Source organism: Hemitrygon akajei, chromosome 1 (assembly GCF_048418815.1).
Source record: "Hemitrygon akajei chromosome 1, sHemAka1.3, whole genome shotgun sequence".
In the NCBI taxonomy this organism is placed as follows: Eukaryota; Metazoa; Chordata; class Chondrichthyes; order Myliobatiformes; family Dasyatidae; genus Hemitrygon; species Hemitrygon akajei.
The window spans coordinates 184,550,817-184,569,174 of NC_133124.1; the positions used below are offsets into that span (position 1 = coordinate 184,550,817).

The window sequence follows — 18,358 nt, forward strand, 5'->3', positions numbered from 1 at the left end:
ATGCATCTATCAGTACTTGGGTTTCCATTGGTGGTCCTTCCACAATAGCCAATCGAGCTGACAGATCAATAGCTTTTCCAGTCTGTTTCTGTCTGTCTGTCTCTTTCTCTTCAATGCCCTTGTCTCGATCTCCTGCTCTTAGCTCTAGTTGTGACCGGCCTAAGAGAAGATTCACACTCAGACAAAAATATTGCCCCTTTTTATACCCTTCAAAACCTTATACTTCCACAGGCAAAAGTGTTTTTCTACTATTATCTGCTCTAGTCTGAAGATAAAGGCTGTAGACTGGTACTCGGACAAAGTTCTCAAAACATTGCTGTGCACTGGCTCCCTTGTACTTTCTCAAACATACCCACATTCCAGACTTAACACCATTGTGTCCTTCAAGCTTCTATTTTGTTTTAGACATCATAGCATATACCAAGGAGGAATCAATGTAACTCTATGCAGGAAGATAAATTTGAGGGTAAGAGGGAAAATTGAAAAGGAAATAACCTTTTCCATCTGAGGGTGATGAATATATGGAATGAGCTGCCAGAACTTCCCCCTTCTCCCCACCTGAACATTTTATACTGGCTGTCTCCCCTCTTTTTCCAGTCATAATGAAGTGCCAAAATGTTAATTGTCCATTTCCCTGCATAGAGGATGCCTGGCCATTTGAGATTCTACAGCATTTTATGTTCTTCTCCAGATTTTCAGTATCTGTAGTTCTTTGCTTTACAAGTTTACTTTCACATCATGATCCACCATGCATAAGAGCAAAGGAAATCAGATACAAGTTATTGTGATCTTCTTACATAGAACATAGAATGTACAGCACATTACAGGCCCTTCAGCCCACAATGTTGTGTCGACCCTCAAACCCTGCCTCACATATAACACCCCACCTTAAATTCCTCCATCTACCTGGCTGGTAGTCTCTTAAACTTCACTAGTGTATCTGCCTCCACCACTGACTCAGGCAGTGCATTCCATGCACCAACCACTCTTTGAGTGAAAAACCTTCCTCTAATATCCCCCTCGAACTTCACTCCCCTTACCTTAAAGCCATGTCCTCTTGTACTGAGTAGTGGTGCCCTGGGGAAGAGATGCTGCCTGTCCATTCTGTCTGTTCCTCTTAATATCTTGTACATCTCTATCATGTCTCCTCTCACCCTCCTTCTCTCAAAAGAGTAATGCCTTAGCTCCCTTAATGTCCGATCATAATCCATACTCTCTAAACTAGGCAGCATCCTGGTAAATCTCCTCTGTACCCTTTCCAATGCTTCCACATCCTTCCTATACTGAGGCGACCAGAACTGGACACAGAACTCCAAGTGTGGCCTAACTTGAGTTTTATAGAGCTGCATCATTACATTGCATCTCCTAAACTCTATCCCTCGACTTATGAAAGCATACAAGTAGACTTATATTCTTGCATACAAGTAGACTGTAATAGTACTTCACTTGAAAATTATGCCTAGTTTGATATGTAAGACTCATTTTACAAACTCTGAACAGGAAGTTAGCAAGCAGCAGCAAGTTAGGAAAAATAATTTTCCTGAAAAAAATCCAACAGGATAAGCAAAGTTCACAATATGCTATGGAATCTATCACCAATCATCTTCTGGAACCTGTTTCCTCAAATTATGATCTAATTTCCAATAAACAAAAGAAATTGGGCAGATGCTGGAAATCCAAAGCAACACACATAAAATGCCAAGACCCTTCTTCAGAACACATCAGGATATTTCCCATTAGTTAGTCAGTGTGCTGTGAGATATGAGACAGCTTAAACATACTGTAAAATGTTTAAATTAATTTAAAAATGGTGGTTACTGAAATGGAATGTTGGTGTAACGATTGATAGTGAGAGAGATAAGGGAAATACAACAGATTAAATAGTGAAAGGGAGGATTGTGCTGTAAGAGTTTAAAACTTGTATTTGGAAGTTACAGCATCAGTTTTGACAGTGAAACAGATTTAATGCTTCTGTTGATCATGTTTTTACAGAATTGGAAACTGCGACATGAGCTATCCAGTTCTAAGAGAAACTGGAAAGGCTGGCTATCTGAAATTGCTGAATTCAGTAACAATATTAAGAGTAATACCGTGCCTGGATGTGATTCTGACCCAGTAGCTTTTGTAGGATTCATTGGAATTATGTAGTTAGTTAAAGACAGGTCAGATGGGAAGTAAAGTGATGGGAAAATGGAGCTACAAAGTTACCTGTATATACTGAACATAGATTCTCTATAAACTGGATAGTGTCTAGAGTATTAAAGAGACTACACTGTGAGATCAGTGGCCTTAAATTGGGGGAATTGATATTCTGATATGTCAATCCATGGCCTCTTCGACTGTCACAATGAGCCACACTCAGGTTGGAGGAACAACACCTTATATTCCGTCTGGATAGCCTCCAACCTGATGGCATGAACATTGATTTCTCGAACATCCAGTAATGTGCCCCCCCTTCATCATTCCCCATCCCCTTTTCCCTCACTCACCTTATCTCCGTGCCTGCCCATGGCCTCGCCCTGATACTCCTCCCCCCCTTTCTTTCTTCTACGGCCTTCTGTCTTCAATTAGATTCCCCTGTCTCCAGCACTTTAAGACTTTCACCAAACAACTTCCCATCTCTTTACTTCATGCCTCCCCATCCCACTTTCACTCATCAACGTCCCCTCCCTACCCCACCTTTTAAAATCTAATCCTCATCTTTTTTTTCTTCCAGTCCTGTCGAAGGGTCTCAGCCCAAAACTGTACTTTTTTCCATAGATGCTGCCTGGCCTCCTGAGTTCCTCCTGCATTTTGTGTGTGTTGCTTGGAAAAAAACAACACACTGTTTATTAGGAGGTGAAGATATGATATGGCAGTTGTTTTCTCAGTCTATACTAATACCTTCATTAAACCAACCTTTTGTTGGTTTTAAAGCTTTCATTCAGTTATGTTAATGTATAAAAATTCAGATTAACTTCATCAGATCAGTTTATTATCATATACCAGGTTACTGTGAAATTCCTTGTGTGACACTCAGAGTAAACTGTACAGTGGTACTTTAAATACAAGCACAAAATGGATGGAGCATGGATAGTAGAGTACCTGCAGTACAAAACAATGCAAACTATAACAGAGTAACTGAGGGAAGTAGAGTTTAGAGTCAGAGGATAGGACCGTACCACAGGCAGGGTATGGTTCAAAGTTGGTAGCAGGGGTGAAGACACTGTTTTGAGTCTGGTACCTCGGCTTTCAAGCTCCTGTATCTACTAAAAGTCAGGAGAAAGAAAATGGCCAGGATTGTGAGTGGAACTGTTCTTTCCTTACCTGTTCAACTTGCCTATGCCTTTTGATCATCAAGTGTTTAAAGGTATCTCACCTTGATTCAAATTTCCACTTGTTCCTTTTAATAATATTGTACAGCAGAATAGAATTTCTATACCTATAGAGAGTAGCAAAAATGAGACACTGAGAAAGAGACAAACAGGTGAGATGTATAGAGAATAACCAAGATAGAAAGAAAGATGGGGTCCAAGAGAGAGGCAGATGTAACAATGGTAGAACTCAGACCACAGACAGAGGAAGAAAGAGATGAAGACAAATTCAAAGTCAGCCAAATAGATCAATAAAGAGGGGGAGAGTTATAGAGCACTATAGCACAGAAAAAGGCTCTTACCCTATCTTGTCTGTGCTATACTGGTCTCCTTTCGTTTCAGTCCCGATGAAGGGTCTTGGCCTGAAACATCGGCTGTTTACTCTTTATCATAGATGCTACCTGACCTGCTGAGTTCCTGCAGCATTTTGTGTGTATTTCTTTGGATTTTCAACATCTGCAGATTTTTTTGATGTTTGTTTTCCTCTGCCTACCTGAATCTACCTGCATCTGGCCTACAGCCATCCACACTTCACATATCCATGTATCCAGCCAAACTTCCCCTAAAAATTACAGTGAACATGCTTCAACTACATCCGCAGACAGCTCATTCTACATTCGCACCACCCTCTGAGTGAAGATGTTTCCCCTGGGGTTCCCCTTAGATCCTTTCACCTAAAACATATGACCTCTAACTCTTATCTCATTGAACCTGAGGTGTAAAAGCATGAATGCATTCACCCTATATATACCCTCAATTTTGTATACCTCTATATGATCTCCCTCATTCTACTGCACTTCAGGGAGTAAAGTTGTGACCTATTCCTGTAACTCAGGTCATCAAGACCTGGCAACATCTGTGTAAATTTTCTCCGCACTCTTTCGAGAGAATAAATAACAGGATGATGCTGCCAGGCCTCTCAAGGCTTATCCATCATTTATCCCGATTCTGCCTGATGCACTTTCTTTCTCTAATTTATCCTTTGATTCACTTAAAAATCCAGTCTTGCTTTACACGCACTCTGAATAAATTAACTGAGCTTCCATTGACCTCTAGGATGCAGAATTCCAAACTGGCTCCCCGACAGAAAAGGAGGTGTAGGGTAATGTAATAAGTGGAAATGTACATAATTCACAGCCACCAACATTGAGTTGGGGTTCACTTTAAGAGCTTGACCTGTCGTGATGACATTATGATGTAAAGAGTTTTTACTGTTTTATTTTGGAGTTCAATAAATGATTTCTACTTTTTTTCTTATAGAACACTTTGTGTCCTTTTATTTGCGAAAACCAACATTGGTTACCCCGATGCTCCAGGATGATTCCAGAGGTTTCTCCTCATCTCAGTCCTAAGCAGTCTACCCCTTATTTTGTCACCCCAATGACAAAATGGGGTGACTGTTGTCTACTCCACACCCCAGTCCAGTTTGTGGCAATAATGCACCTTTAAGTTGGACTGCCAACTGCTATTAAAAGTCAAAATTAGAAGAAGAGAGATGGCGAGGCATTGGGGTGACTTGCCATCTCTCTTCTTCTAATTTTGACTTTTAATAGCAGTTGGCAGTCCAACTTAAAGGTGCATTATTGCCACAAACTGGACTGGGGTGTGGAGTAGACAACTGGGAATAAGCCCTTAGTACTTCTTTTTTTCAAATTAAAGCTATAATAAAGAAGAGCTATAGATTGCAAGTAGTAAAGGACAAGACTGTGAATGAAATTAAAGCCAGTCCCATAACTTAGCAAAACTTTCAAATGAAAAGTATCAACCCAAAAATTATGAAGCCTGCATTTGTTTTCTTTCATCCATTTGCATGACAATATAATAACATATATTAAACTGTTTCATAGTAATACCTACAAAACCCAGAATGGTGTTTACAGGCATGATACAAGGAATAATTAAGCCATTATAATTCACGTAAAATAACTCATCCCTTCTGGTTTTATCCCACTTTCCAATGAACTCAAGTTTCATGTATTTTGTAATGTTGTCTCTCCTTATGTTCATTACCCCATAACTCTTGCCATAACCCCTTAATTCTTAACCCGACCAACCCTTTAGATTCAGATTTGCGAAGTGGAAGGTCTATACCCACTGCTGAACTTTCTCCAGCCTTTCAGCTAAACAATCATCCGATTCATAACCCCTCAACAATTCTATGTGCAGGGACCCTTAAGAAATAAAAGCATTCAAACCGATCATCTGTACACGAACTAATCTTTGACAGTAAGTCTGATCTACTGCTGTTTCAATTCTTCAAAATTGAAAAAGAATCTGAACGTTACAACTTTACATGGACAAACTTCCTCCAGCCACTGTAAGGCTAACATGACGCAACCAACTTTGCTAGATGTAGTAATAAATAATTATTAAGTAGTTTATTTACTGTTACCCGTAATTCGGGCAAACACTACGAGAACATTCCCAATTTAAGTATATTTTGATCAATCTGCAAAAATAGTTGACATATCATAATATTTACCTTAATGTATTGATGAACAGACTTTCAGACAGAACAGGATCAGCGGACTTTATCAAATTGTTTTAACTAAAATCGACTTCTTCATCCGCTGAAGGAGGGGCTGTTATTTCAAAGTCCCACCCAGGCTCTGTCGCCTGACGTCATCACGCCAGCGACCCGACTACGCGCATGCGCAGAGGACAATCCCACCCATCCCGTCCTTCTGGCGGGAAAGCGGAGATAATGTGAAGTCCGGACCGTTTTGGCGCTTTTTTTATACCACAGAGCTTCAGCGCCCCACGCGCAACACGGTATACCGTCATCTGATTTGGCAGCCCCGATCACGTGAATAACGTCTATAAATAGGCCCGGTGCGGGCGGGCAGTGGGTTTCGACTGGAGGTCGTGGGAGTGTGAGGATTGGTGGAGTGTCTTAGAGTAAAATCGTGAGGGACTGAATTCCCCTTTTCATATAAGGAACTAGACCCATTGATCGAAAGTCTTACTGAGGAGACAGTGCTCCCTCGCCAGAAGGAAACTCTTGGGGGAGAAAGAATCTCCAGCGCAATACCGAGAAAACTGCACTCTGGTCACTGGAGATGATTTATCTGGGATTGAGCTGTCTGCCGTCTCGGCAGAGCGGGAAGTAACAGGATCAGGGGAAGAGGTTTGGGCAGCAGAGTTGCCCAGAAGGGAAAAAGGGCGAGAAGGATCAGGGGAATTAGAGTGTGAGAGTTGAGGAAAGAAGGCTGGGGTGTTGCTTTAGGAGATGAAGTCATGTCTGGGAGCGGGGAATCGGAGGTGAGTTCCTTGGGACCTTGGACACTGATGATGATTAGATGTACTCTTGATGGCCTTGAAAGGGAAAAGATGCTGTTGCTCCATCTCAGACCAGATTAATTCTTGCTTGTGGAGAGACCCCAGCCACATTAATTCCTGTCAGTGGGGAGTTGATGAGTTACTCCGGGTGTTGATTCTCATCATGGACATTAACTTTGGTTCTTTGACCATTCAGACTATCTACCTCATCCTTCCAGTTCTGTGTCCCTGTGGTGTTTTGTTTCTCCCCAGATGTGAGACAACGCTCACTTAATGTCTGTTTCCACAGCTCATGCCTGGCATTTGCTTATCTTCATTATTTTGTGGTTTTTTTTGGGATGGTTTTTATCTCAACTTACTCGGTTTTCTTAAGATGCCACTGGATGACAACAGCATTAGTGAAGTAGCTATGCCAACAGTATAGCATTTTTCCTTCATCTGGGAATAAGTGCAAATGATTTTCAGTATGTAGTCAATCAGCATCTCAAGCACTCCCCATCATTCCAGAATATCATCGCTCATTTAGGTACTGAAGAGCATTATTTCACTCATTTTGTGATCTGCAGTAGTTTCTTGCCTCTTATATTCTGACATACTTTTTATCTGGGATGTAATCAGTGGTTGACCTTACTCAACTCTTGGGTGTAAATTCCAAGTATTTGCCAACCTCTAAATAAAAATTCTCCTTAAGTCCAGCCCAGGGGGTCTCAGCTGTAATTTGAACTTGTGCTTGCTTGATCTCCTTTCCTATATTGCAGGTATTATCCTTGAACACAAAATAAATATGTGGAAAGTTGTCTAATCTGTTTTGCAACTGTGATGAAACAAAATGGATTTTAATACTCTGGCACTTCAGGAAATGTCTTTCTTTCCAGGATGCAAACAAGTTTAAAGACATTGTTGGTTACTTTTCCAAAGAAGATTGGGCAGAGCTGAGTGACTGGGAGAAACTCCGCTATAAGAATGTGAAGCGGAACTATGAAGCCATGCTCGCCATGGGTTTGTAGAAAGCATTATTTTCCTTAATATGCTGGCATTTTCGGCATTTTCAGATGACACCTGTTGGCATACGATTTTCCCACATGCCATCACAGTGGATAATGAGTTTGAAGGCTGTGTTCATTTGTGCATTCTATTTCCTTTGCTGATACACTTTCAGAATGTGTATAAATACATTTCATAGCCCTGTTCTGTGGTAATATTGATTCAAACACAAGAAAATCTGCAGATACTGGAAAGCTATCAATCTACACTTTATACACAATGACATGCGCTTCTGACATACAAAGAATAAATGTAGCAAGCACCCACCACAGTTAAGATCCCAGGATAAACTGGAATCATTACACATTCTTGATTAATGATCTTTCCTCACTTCTGCCAGGCTGCCCCCAGTTGAAATCTTTGTTGTCTCCATGTTTGAAGCACGGTCACTGCACTCTCAGTCAAGAACAAGAGTTTAAGCAATCAGATTACCACTTGCCTCTTTACACACTGAATACCTAAGCTTTGAGCAAACCAACACTCACTGATGTGTACAAAACATTTGGTTAACGCTAAAAAATTCTAAACGACGGTCGTCTGCTAACTTGCCTTTCTGCTGATCAACACTCCCGCAATAAATGCCCGCTCAAGTTTAGAGTATGTATATTTCATCATACACTACCTAGAGGTTCATTTTCTTGAAGGGTAAGACCTGTTCTAGAACTAGGTGGTGTTGGACATAAGGCTCCTTCACCTTCTCCCAATGGCAGAGGGAGGAGAGCAAAGCCTGGGTGGTGGGTGTCCTTGATGCTGAATGCTTTATTGTGGCATCACTGAATTACTGGGAGGACTTTTCCTTTGATGGACTGTGGCGCATCCACCACTTTTTCTTGGCTTATCTGTTCTTGGGCATTTGTATTTCCATACCAGGCCATGATGCACCAGTCAGGATACTCTCCACTGTGCATCAGGTTTTCTGAAACTGGTAGATGAATAATGAATGCTTTCTCTGCAGAATAGTGCAAATTTATTCACAACATCAAGCAAACCATTGACAGTGTTTTCTCCCAAATTAACAACATGGCATTAAGGTTTGGCATTGTGTGAGGAACAGAAGAGACTTTAAAGTTATCCTGTCAAATTCTAACAGCAGTGCTGATGTGGCTCTCCATGATCTGTCACTGTTCAAAACATTGGAAGACAATGTGGGAAGTCTATTCAGTAAATTAAATGAAATACTGGATCTACAGAGAACTTTGTATAAATAGTGCTCTGAATCCGAAGAGCATCCCCAAAACACACAGAACCAGAATAAGAGATGTTATCCCCTACTTGAGAGATCACTTAGAAACAACAAATATTAAAGTGAGCAATGGAGTACCTTGGATGAGGGCTTGTTCTCCATGGTGCTTGATACGTACTGCTTTCACCAAACCAAACATGTACTGGCTCTGCAAGTTAGACAACATTCAAAATGTGCTGGGATGTTTATGGCTAGATTTTCCAGCAACATGTTCCAAATCTGTGATCACTGCAATGACAAGGGTATCATGTGCATTGGAGCTCCACTGTCTCCAAGTTCAGCTCTTATGTCCCACAAAATGCAATTCAAATTAAATGTCTACTCAGCTGGTGAAGGCCTCATCTTTTAATACTAAATAAATCTCTGTTAAAGCACAAGATAAGTTTAAAATTAAGTAATGACACAAACATACAAACACATGAATTCAGAAATGAATGTGAATAAGAATCAGATTCCTGCCCAAAAGATTCCCTCCAAAGTAATGTGTGATCACTGTAAGATTTCTTTGTCACTTTAGAGGAAATGAGCACACCAAACTGCCTTGAGATTAGTCGATTCCTTGTGCAGTTTTGCTTGTTTTCATTTCCTTGTGAGAGTTTCCTATCCAATAGCACAATAATATTCCCATTAAGCCTTGGCTATACACTCCTCTCTGGATAATGGAGAAACCTATGTTGTTTCTCTTCAAGTCTAAAAATGAACCCTTAGTTGTATTTGATTGTGAGTTTTTGAATTCAACTGTCCCCTCTTAACCTTCCTAGCTATCTGGTGAAATGAAACACTGGCATTATCATCAATAGATGATGAACACATTTTACTTTTCACAGGACTGAATGTACCAAAGCCAGAATTCATGGGACGACGGAGCAGAGGGTGTCAGCCCCATTTGTATGAATCAAGTGATTCAGATGAGGAGTGGACACCCAATCTTCTTTCCAGAAAGTCACAAAGTAATTTGAATGTATTATTTTTTGAAAATTTTGATCCAGCTGTTAACAAAAATTCCTCTGCAACGTTTGATTTGGACTCTGTTGAATATATTGCCAAAGAGAATCAATACTAAAGTTTAGAGAGAAGGTAATGTGTTACATTTTCCTATTGCACTGCTGATAAGGTGTGAGTTTACATTTACTTTTATGATACAGTATGTTGCTTTTAGTTTAAGCTCTAATCAGATGTCAAAAGTTCAGTTTATTGTCATATGGACAAGTACATGCCTGATCACAATAAAGTAAAATGTACCTACAGAAGTATTGCAGGCACATAGTATCATGTCAGCAGCATTCACAGGAAAAACCAGGTGATAAAAACTTTTACAGTACAGAACAGACTCAGAACAAAAAACAAGGTCTATTTCAGTGCAAAGTGATCTAAAAGTTTCTAAACCGTGGTGATTGAGTATATACTGGATTATCCAGAACTGCCAAGCAGTTGGGATAAAATTTGCTTTTCTTAACCTGAACTGATGCTTCACTTTTTATTTCCAAGGGATGAGAACATTTATACCTCCTTTTAAACGTCAATATAGCCAGGGAGCTAAGAGGACTGTTGTCAAGGTAGGAAAAGGAAATCCTTGTGGAATAAATTAATATCAGTATTAATAGCACGGTCACCAACATCAGCATTTCTATTTCTAAAGAAGAAATTGATTGAATTGTTTGGGTTTTCACTATCACCGCTGTTGGATTGATGTGCTTAAGTTAGCAACAATATTTTGGTGTTCAGGACAGGACAACGGTTACACAAACTTTGTTAGGTACACCAGCTGCCATTTCAAATGACTTTTGATGTCATTGTTTAATGTTAATTTGCACCTTCTCTGAGGATTGGATGTCATATGAAAGACGATCAGAGACAAGTATTAAGAAGATATGTCTAATCTCCCCTCATTCTCCTGATTCACAATCAGATGGGTTTCCTTCATTTGTTCTGGTTTTGTGAGCAGGGCTGTTCTTAATTTCCAAACAACTTATTTAATTATTGTGTTCAAATTTCATCATCTGCTGATGTCATCAAATATTATTTCACAGAATGGTATGAAAGATGTGGCCTTAGAGAAATTACCAACGTGGGGTAGTTCCTGCTTTTATTTGTTGATTGGTTTTGGAGTTCAACTGAAAAGCAAAGGGAGAACTAATAGGAAGAAAAAATAAAACTTTGCTACGTCATTCTGAAGCACTGTTTGAGCATCACACTTTGCACCAAATTGTCACATCACAGGTCACTCCCTGTTCAAAGAATAACAAACGTGAAGATTTGAATGAAGTCACTGAGGAACATGGCTCAATGAAGGAAGATCCAGTTTTAATTAAGCGAATCAAAAGAGCAGCAGGTAATTTTGGTTTGTAAAGGTGAAGCTCTAAGTAGAGACCAAAAATTGACTTTCATTTAATAAGATAAATTATGGAGGTAAGATGAATATCATCTAACTTCCATCATAGCTATTTTAGTTGGATTTATGAATATGTTGCATTCTATATCTCTGTACTTACTGTTCAAACTGACTTGAAACAATAATAGGACATAATGTAGGGTTGATCCACTGTGTTTATATGGTTAGAAATTAAAAATAAAAATGCAATCATTCTGAGATTATACTACAGATTCCCCAATAGGCTCAGGGTCATTGAGGAATGGATATGCAGGGAAATTCGGGAAAGCTGTAAAAGCAGCAGGGTATCAGCCACAGGTATATTCCCATTCCTCAATATAGACTGTGAGCTCCTTCGCACAGGAGGTTTCGATGGGACAGAATTTGTTTTCTGCATCCCGGATGGTTTCCTGTATCAACATGTAAATAGTCCAAATAGAGGAGGAGCCATACTGGACCTGGTGCTGGGAAATGTGTCTGACCAGGCGAAATGCATTATAATACTGGGCATGCATTTAAATTGTGAGGTGGTAAGCTCAAAGCAGATGTGCAGGGCAAGCTGTTGCACACAAAGCGCTTGGTGCTGGGAATGTGTTGCCATGGGTGGCTGTAGACGTAATTATGATCCAGGCTTTTAAGAGTTTTCCTAGAAAAACATATCAATGTGCAGTGAATGGAGGGTTGTGGATGTTGTATAGGCAGATGGGATTTGTTTATATCAGTATTTAACTAATAGTCTAATTAGTTTGGCACAACATTACAGACTGGCATGTTCTACTGTTCTGTATTGTATTAATTTAATTTGTTTAATGTTTCCTCCTTTTGTATTATTCCAGCTCTCTCCACCAAAAATATGTTTGGATCAACAAATGACAAGTCAATCACAGAGTCTGAGAAAAGACGGTATGATTTACGAAATAAAGACAAGAAAAATTACACTGAGGAACAGGAGCTTCATGATGACGATTACCTTTGTAAGTCCAAATCATCAATCTATTTCTTTAAAGCAAGCATAATATATTGGGAGAATTTTGGTGATGGTACAATGGAATGGGAGGCTATAGCAATGATGGAACAATGAGATGTGTAGAATGTTTGTGAAAAGAGCACTGACATGTCGGATCAGAGTCTATGATTTCTTTTTAATTTTAACAGCCAGTAATCACATGATTAATGTTAAATTTGCTTCTGCACATTGCAGTATGGTCAACATCTTCTTGGTCCAGTTTATATTAATTTGCTGATTTTTTTTCATGGGTTATTTTGCCACCTACTGTTGAATCAAGAGCTAGCTGGGATACAATACATTCCGCCTTCTACTAAACCAAAACTTCAGTTGATCCTTGTGATAACCTGCAATGAACAAACAAAATATGGCTTGAAATAGTTAGTATTCTTAACCTACTTTCATAAGTTTTCATCTTATTTTCAAATATTAGCAATTTGATCTTAATGAGTATAAATGATTCAACTTAAATGTCATAATTTCTGATGTATTTTTGTCACTAATTATCTCAATGCAGATCCACTATATTTTCCCAAGGGATTTCTTACTGTGCGGTTACGAATGAATTCTGTCATATTACACAAATCTCTGAGGTAACCTGCAGATCATGAAAAACAAGTAATATTTCAGGATTAATTCCCATGATCTGAACTTCAGGATGAAATGTTTTGCTGTTTTACATTTCACAGGCTTTCACTTATATGTTGACTGTTTCCAGAATTTTCTGCTTTCTTTTCAGATTTCCAGAGCATGCAGTAATAGATTTTTATCTTTTATGACTAGTTGCTGTTGCAGTCTGATTCTGCAACTAATTGTCCATTTTCCCCTCTTCGTAAGGAGATTGCAGTTGCCAACAATTTCATCTACCATTTTAAAAGTGAACGTTTCATTATATCTCCATCACTCTTATGCGACTTCATAATTTCCCGTCAATTTTACCCAAAGTAAATGTAAACACTAACTCATCATGTTTTTGTTTGTTAAAGTAGCCCTCTGTTGGAAAGTATGCAACCACTTTACTCCATTGGATACTGGATCAAATTTCATATATTTTGCATTGGCCCAGTTATAAATGCTTCATTAGTTCAAATTATATAATTTTTCTTTAACTTTTTTGAAGCAGTTTTAATAGAGTTGATCCTATTTGCCAAGACATTGTTACCTTTAAAAGTTTTCTTTGCATTTCTTCTGGCTGATCATTACACTATTAAGTTTGATCATCATGAGTTCTCTCTTCAAGTTTATAAATGAACACTTAGTTGTATTTGATTGGTCTTTTGAATGAAACAGTCCAATCGTAGCCCAAGATATTCATATTAACCTACAGCTGACCTAATGAAGTCACTTTTCACATATCTCCATTGTTAATCTCACTTACTAGGAATGTCTCCACATATAGGTCATAACAATGGAAAATAATATTTTTTTCTCAGCAATGCACACACAAAATGCTGGAGTAATTCAGCAGGGCAGGCACCATCCATGAAAAAGAGATGATCAAGTCTGATGTAGGGTCGGCCCAAAATGTCATCTGTTTACTCTTTTTCATAGAAGCTGCCTAGCCTGCTTAGTTCCGCCAGCACGTTCAGTGTGTTGCTTGGATTCCAGCATCTAGATTTTCTTATGTTTGGAGTAATTATTTTTCCAGATGCTTTGTACAGCAAAGTTCATGATGGTATTATATTCAAAGACATGCAGTAAAATTGTATCCATCATGGATCACTAGCCTTTCTCAAAACCAGCTCCCACCAGCTATAGGAACAGTAACATCCTGATCAGTTCTTAACTTTGTATTTTAGTTTGTGAAGCCTGCGAGACGTTTTTTATTGAAGAATGCCCTGTGCATGGTCCACCCATCTTTATGAAGGACACCGTTGTGGATTCCAATCAACCAGACAGAGCACGTTTAACTCTTCCTGAGGGTCTCTACATAGCTACATCAAAAATTCAGAAAGCTGGTCTTGGTGTCTGGAATGAAGGGAAGGTTATTCCCAGGGGTGTTCATTTTGGACCATATGAAGGGGAGCTTTCTACTGAAGAAGCAGCTGCTGTCAGTGGATATTCATGGGTGGTAAGTAGCTCTTGCAGTTAACAAAAGCAATGCTTCACATGTTAGGTTGCACCTGTTGCAGAGAATTGTGGGAGCAAATATGTTCCTACCAGCTTGAGATCAGCTAAACACCACCATAGGGAAAACAGTGAGAGGACAGTGTGTTCACAAAATGTTCCCCACGGTTGATAATCCTGTCTTCCATTATTACCACCATCATTATTTGTACACTGCTAAACTTTGGCGTTACATTGTATTTCATTGGAATTAGGGAACCAGCTGCAGACAAGTATTCTCAGCTGAGAAAAACTACAGAACTTCCCACCCTTCATTTCTCTCTTCTCACCATGTTCCAGTGATTTTCAATACCATTCTCACACTTGCAAGCTTTGTTCTTTCCCACTCTCAGCTAAATTAGTACTCTGTCACATTCCTGCTCTGTTACCCTTCCTTTTATTCTGATTTCTACACTCCTGGATTGAGAGTGTATTGAATGTTTGTGGCCAACAGGAAATGATCAGAACTTTGTAGTAGCTAAAGAACCTTTAACTACCATGCAAAACTTTTAAATGTTGTACTGAATTCCGAATATATGTTCCAGTAGTTCCTTTTCCACATGATTTGAGTCCCAGGAATATTGCTGGAGTGCTGTGGCATCAGAGCATAAGCTCATTAAGCAGATTAAAGGATAATTAATTGAATCGATAGTATGGGAAATATGCAAACTTCATGCTTATGTTCTTCACTAATCAGGGAATTGTACCAAAATATTTTTCCATAGATCAGTAAGGCAAACAACGACCTTGAGTACATAGATGCACAGGATGAATCTAAATCAAACTGGATGAGGTAAGCAAAGTTTTATACAACTACAAGCAATGATGGATAATTGATTCTGAATGTTCCAGAAGAATCGACACTTTCTCTGACAGTTGTGTTCTCTAGCTAAACGAACTTTTCTCCTCAGACCAGGCCAAGACCCACAAATTCTTACTTTATCCTTGTGATGCTGCACTGCCAAATGATGCTGCAGTAATGTCAACTGCATTGGTGCTGATTCAACACACCCAGGCAAAGCTCCTGAATTTCATCAAGTTTTCCTCTAAATTTCTTGCCCTTACATCCACTTGGACCATTTCTGGCAACTCCATTGGACTTCTTGATTTCTGCTTCCATTTGTGAAGCCAGACTGTGAACTACTATTTTTATCACCCTACTGATTCCAATGGTTTTCTTGACTATACCTCCTCCCACCCTATGACCTTTAAAAAAAAATGTTATTCCCCTTTCTCAGTTCTTTCATCTCTGCCACATCTGCTCCCAGGATGAGGCTTTCCTTTTCAGGATATCAGAGATGTACTGTTTCTTCAAAAACTGGGGTTTCTCTTCCTCCACTAGTGATGCTGCCCTCTGATGCATTTCCTCCATTTCTTGAACACTTGCACTCATCCTATCTTCCCATCGCTTTAACAATGACAGAGTTCCTCTTCTCCTTACCTACCACCCCATGAGCCTACGCATCTACCACATAGTGCTTTACAACTTCTGCCATCTCCAAAGGGATTCTATCACCAAAGGTATCGTTACTTACTCCCTCTCTCTGCTTTCCACAACCATTTGACCCTCCCCACTACACTCCCTCCTAGCACTTACCCTTGCAAGCTGGCCATATAACTACTCCTGGATATTCACATCCTTCCTCGCCTATATTCAGGGCCCCAAGCAGTCCTTCCGGGTGAGGGAACACGTCACCCACGAATCTTCTGGAGTCCCTGTGCTCCCTTGGTGACCTCCTGTATGTTTGGAAGACCCATCGTAAATTGTGGGACCACTTTGTCAACTACCAATGCTTGATCCATCAACAATTTAATTCTGATTCCAATTTGCATTTCTGTTCCGACATGTCAGTCCATGAACTCCGCTTGTACCACAAGGGAGTCTCTAATGTGATGGTATCCATATTTATTTCTTCTTATCATTAAAAAAATCCAAACTCGCCCCTCTTCTTCTATTTCCTACTCTGGCCTCTTACCTCTTCTCTGTATCACCTCTCCCATCAGATTCCTTCCTTTCTAGTCCTTTATCTTTTATACCCACCAAATGTCACCTGTCACTTTCTATCTATCATCCTTGAGATCCCCCGCCTTTTTATTCTGTTGCCTTTCCCTTTCCTTTCCTGTCCAGAAGAAGGGTCTTGGTCTGAAATGGTGACTATTTACTCATTTCCATTGATGTTGCCTGGCTTGCTGAATTCCTCCAACATTTTGTGCATGTTTCTCTGGATTCACAGAATCTGCAGAATTTCATGTGTTGAAGATAATCAGCCTGCCATGTTTTGATTTGACTGGAATACTGAAACCACAGTTTAAAGTCAGGCAACACACACAAAATGCTGGTGGAACACAGCAGTCCAGGCAGAATCTATAGGAGGAAGCACTGTTGACGTTTCGGGCCGAGACCCTTCGTCAGGACTGGGCATTTAAAGTCAGGCATTGATTCTAAGATCTGTTGGAGTCACAGCAAGTCTAAGGAAAGTATTAACCCACTTCACATCACGCTGCCTCACTCCTGTTGATTTTTACCCCCCTGTTAATATCACAGTCAGTGTATTCTGCATCTAAGTTGTGCGAGATTGCTTTATCGAGACATCAAATTTGAAATTGAATCATAAACGTTGTTATTTGAAATGTGCTGCTGGGAAGATGTTTTGTACTTTGTCTCCAGAGGAACGTTGTTTTGTTTTGGTTAGATTCATGTATGGTTGAATGAGAGTTCAACTAGAACTTTACATAAAAATCTAAAACAAACTGTAGATGCTGGAAACTTAAAATGAAAAGAGGAGGCCCTGGGAACATTGAGGAGGCTAGTCCACATTTCTAGTTGGGAATTTGTTAAAGTTTCAGATGAAAGACTGTTTGGCAGATTTCTGACAAAGAGCCTTCCATATTTCATTTTTGAATTTGAGCCAGAATTGGAGACTTCTCTCATTCATTAGACTTTGCCAATAGACCTCACATTCTGTGTTCACCTCACAATTTTAAGTTGTTCACTTCATATTTACTGCTTGTGTTCCAGGTTTGTGAATTGTGCCAGAAAGGAGGAGGAACAGAACCTGGTTGCCTTCCAGCACTGTGGAAACATTTACTACAGGACATGTAAGCCAGTTCCTCCTGACTGTGAGTTACTGGTCTGGTATGGTGATGATTATGCCAAGGAGCTGGGAATCACTTGGACCTCCATGTGGATGTCAAATCAGGAAGCAAAATGTGAGCATTCTGATCAGTTTAACAAACTCCAGGAAAACATTATGTTTACTGTAAATATGTTATGCATGTTTCAAGTGGAACATACAACACTATTAAAAACAATGCAGCAATAATCATGCAGATGAGATATTTGACAAAAGTTAAAGCACACAGAATTGCCCCGAATTATATAATGGATGTCAACAATGTGTATATTTTGTGGATGCAGTGGATATATTTTTAAAAATGCAGTTGGATTATCTCAGTCTTGAACCTGTGAGGATATTGACAGATGTAGTCAGCTCCCTCACCCTGCTGTGGACCTCAGCAATTCCCAGCTTCTGATTATAACTGACATGTATAATTTGCTTCTTTGTTTCCCATTTAACAGTAGGACTGTCACAGAGGCTGAAGGGATTCTTAATGATTAATACATGGACGAGATCAGAGACAGAATCCATTATCCTTGATTATTGAAAATCCTGTAGAGTTTCATGAACGTCCCCTCCACCCCAAACCCCCACCCCCCACACAGTCTTACAATTAATGTCTCAGGGCATCTCAGTAATGATGAAGCAATTAAAGATCTCACTTTCCAGTCGATTCTTGTATATTTTGCTGAAAGTGATATTTTCTTTTTTTCTCTCCAGTGTCACATCAAGTGACCCAGAGTGACTGTTATCCTTGCCCTCAATGCAACATTGCATTTACCACAACAGATTTCCTTAAACGGCATTTGAGACGACACGCTGCATCGTCCTTCAATG

General features: G+C 39.6%; 2 protein-coding genes across 2 annotated transcripts in view; both read left to right on the forward strand.

Annotated features, from left to right (window-relative positions):
• LOC140728113 (uncharacterized) overlaps nt 1–18,358 on the forward strand; it is a 32,652-nt gene that overhangs the window by 13,272 nt on the left and 1,022 nt on the right. The gene's annotated exons all lie outside the window — the stretch shown is intronic.
• LOC140736310 (histone-lysine N-methyltransferase PRDM7-like) lies at nt 11,197–17,725 on the forward strand. Its single transcript, XM_073062308.1, has 5 exons — nt 11,197–11,251; nt 12,127–12,264; nt 14,096–14,367; nt 15,128–15,195; nt 17,422–17,725. Exons 1-5 carry the CDS (start codon nt 11,206–11,208, stop codon nt 17,723–17,725), a joined length of 828 nt encoding a protein of 275 aa, XP_072918409.1. The 5' UTR covers nt 11,197–11,205.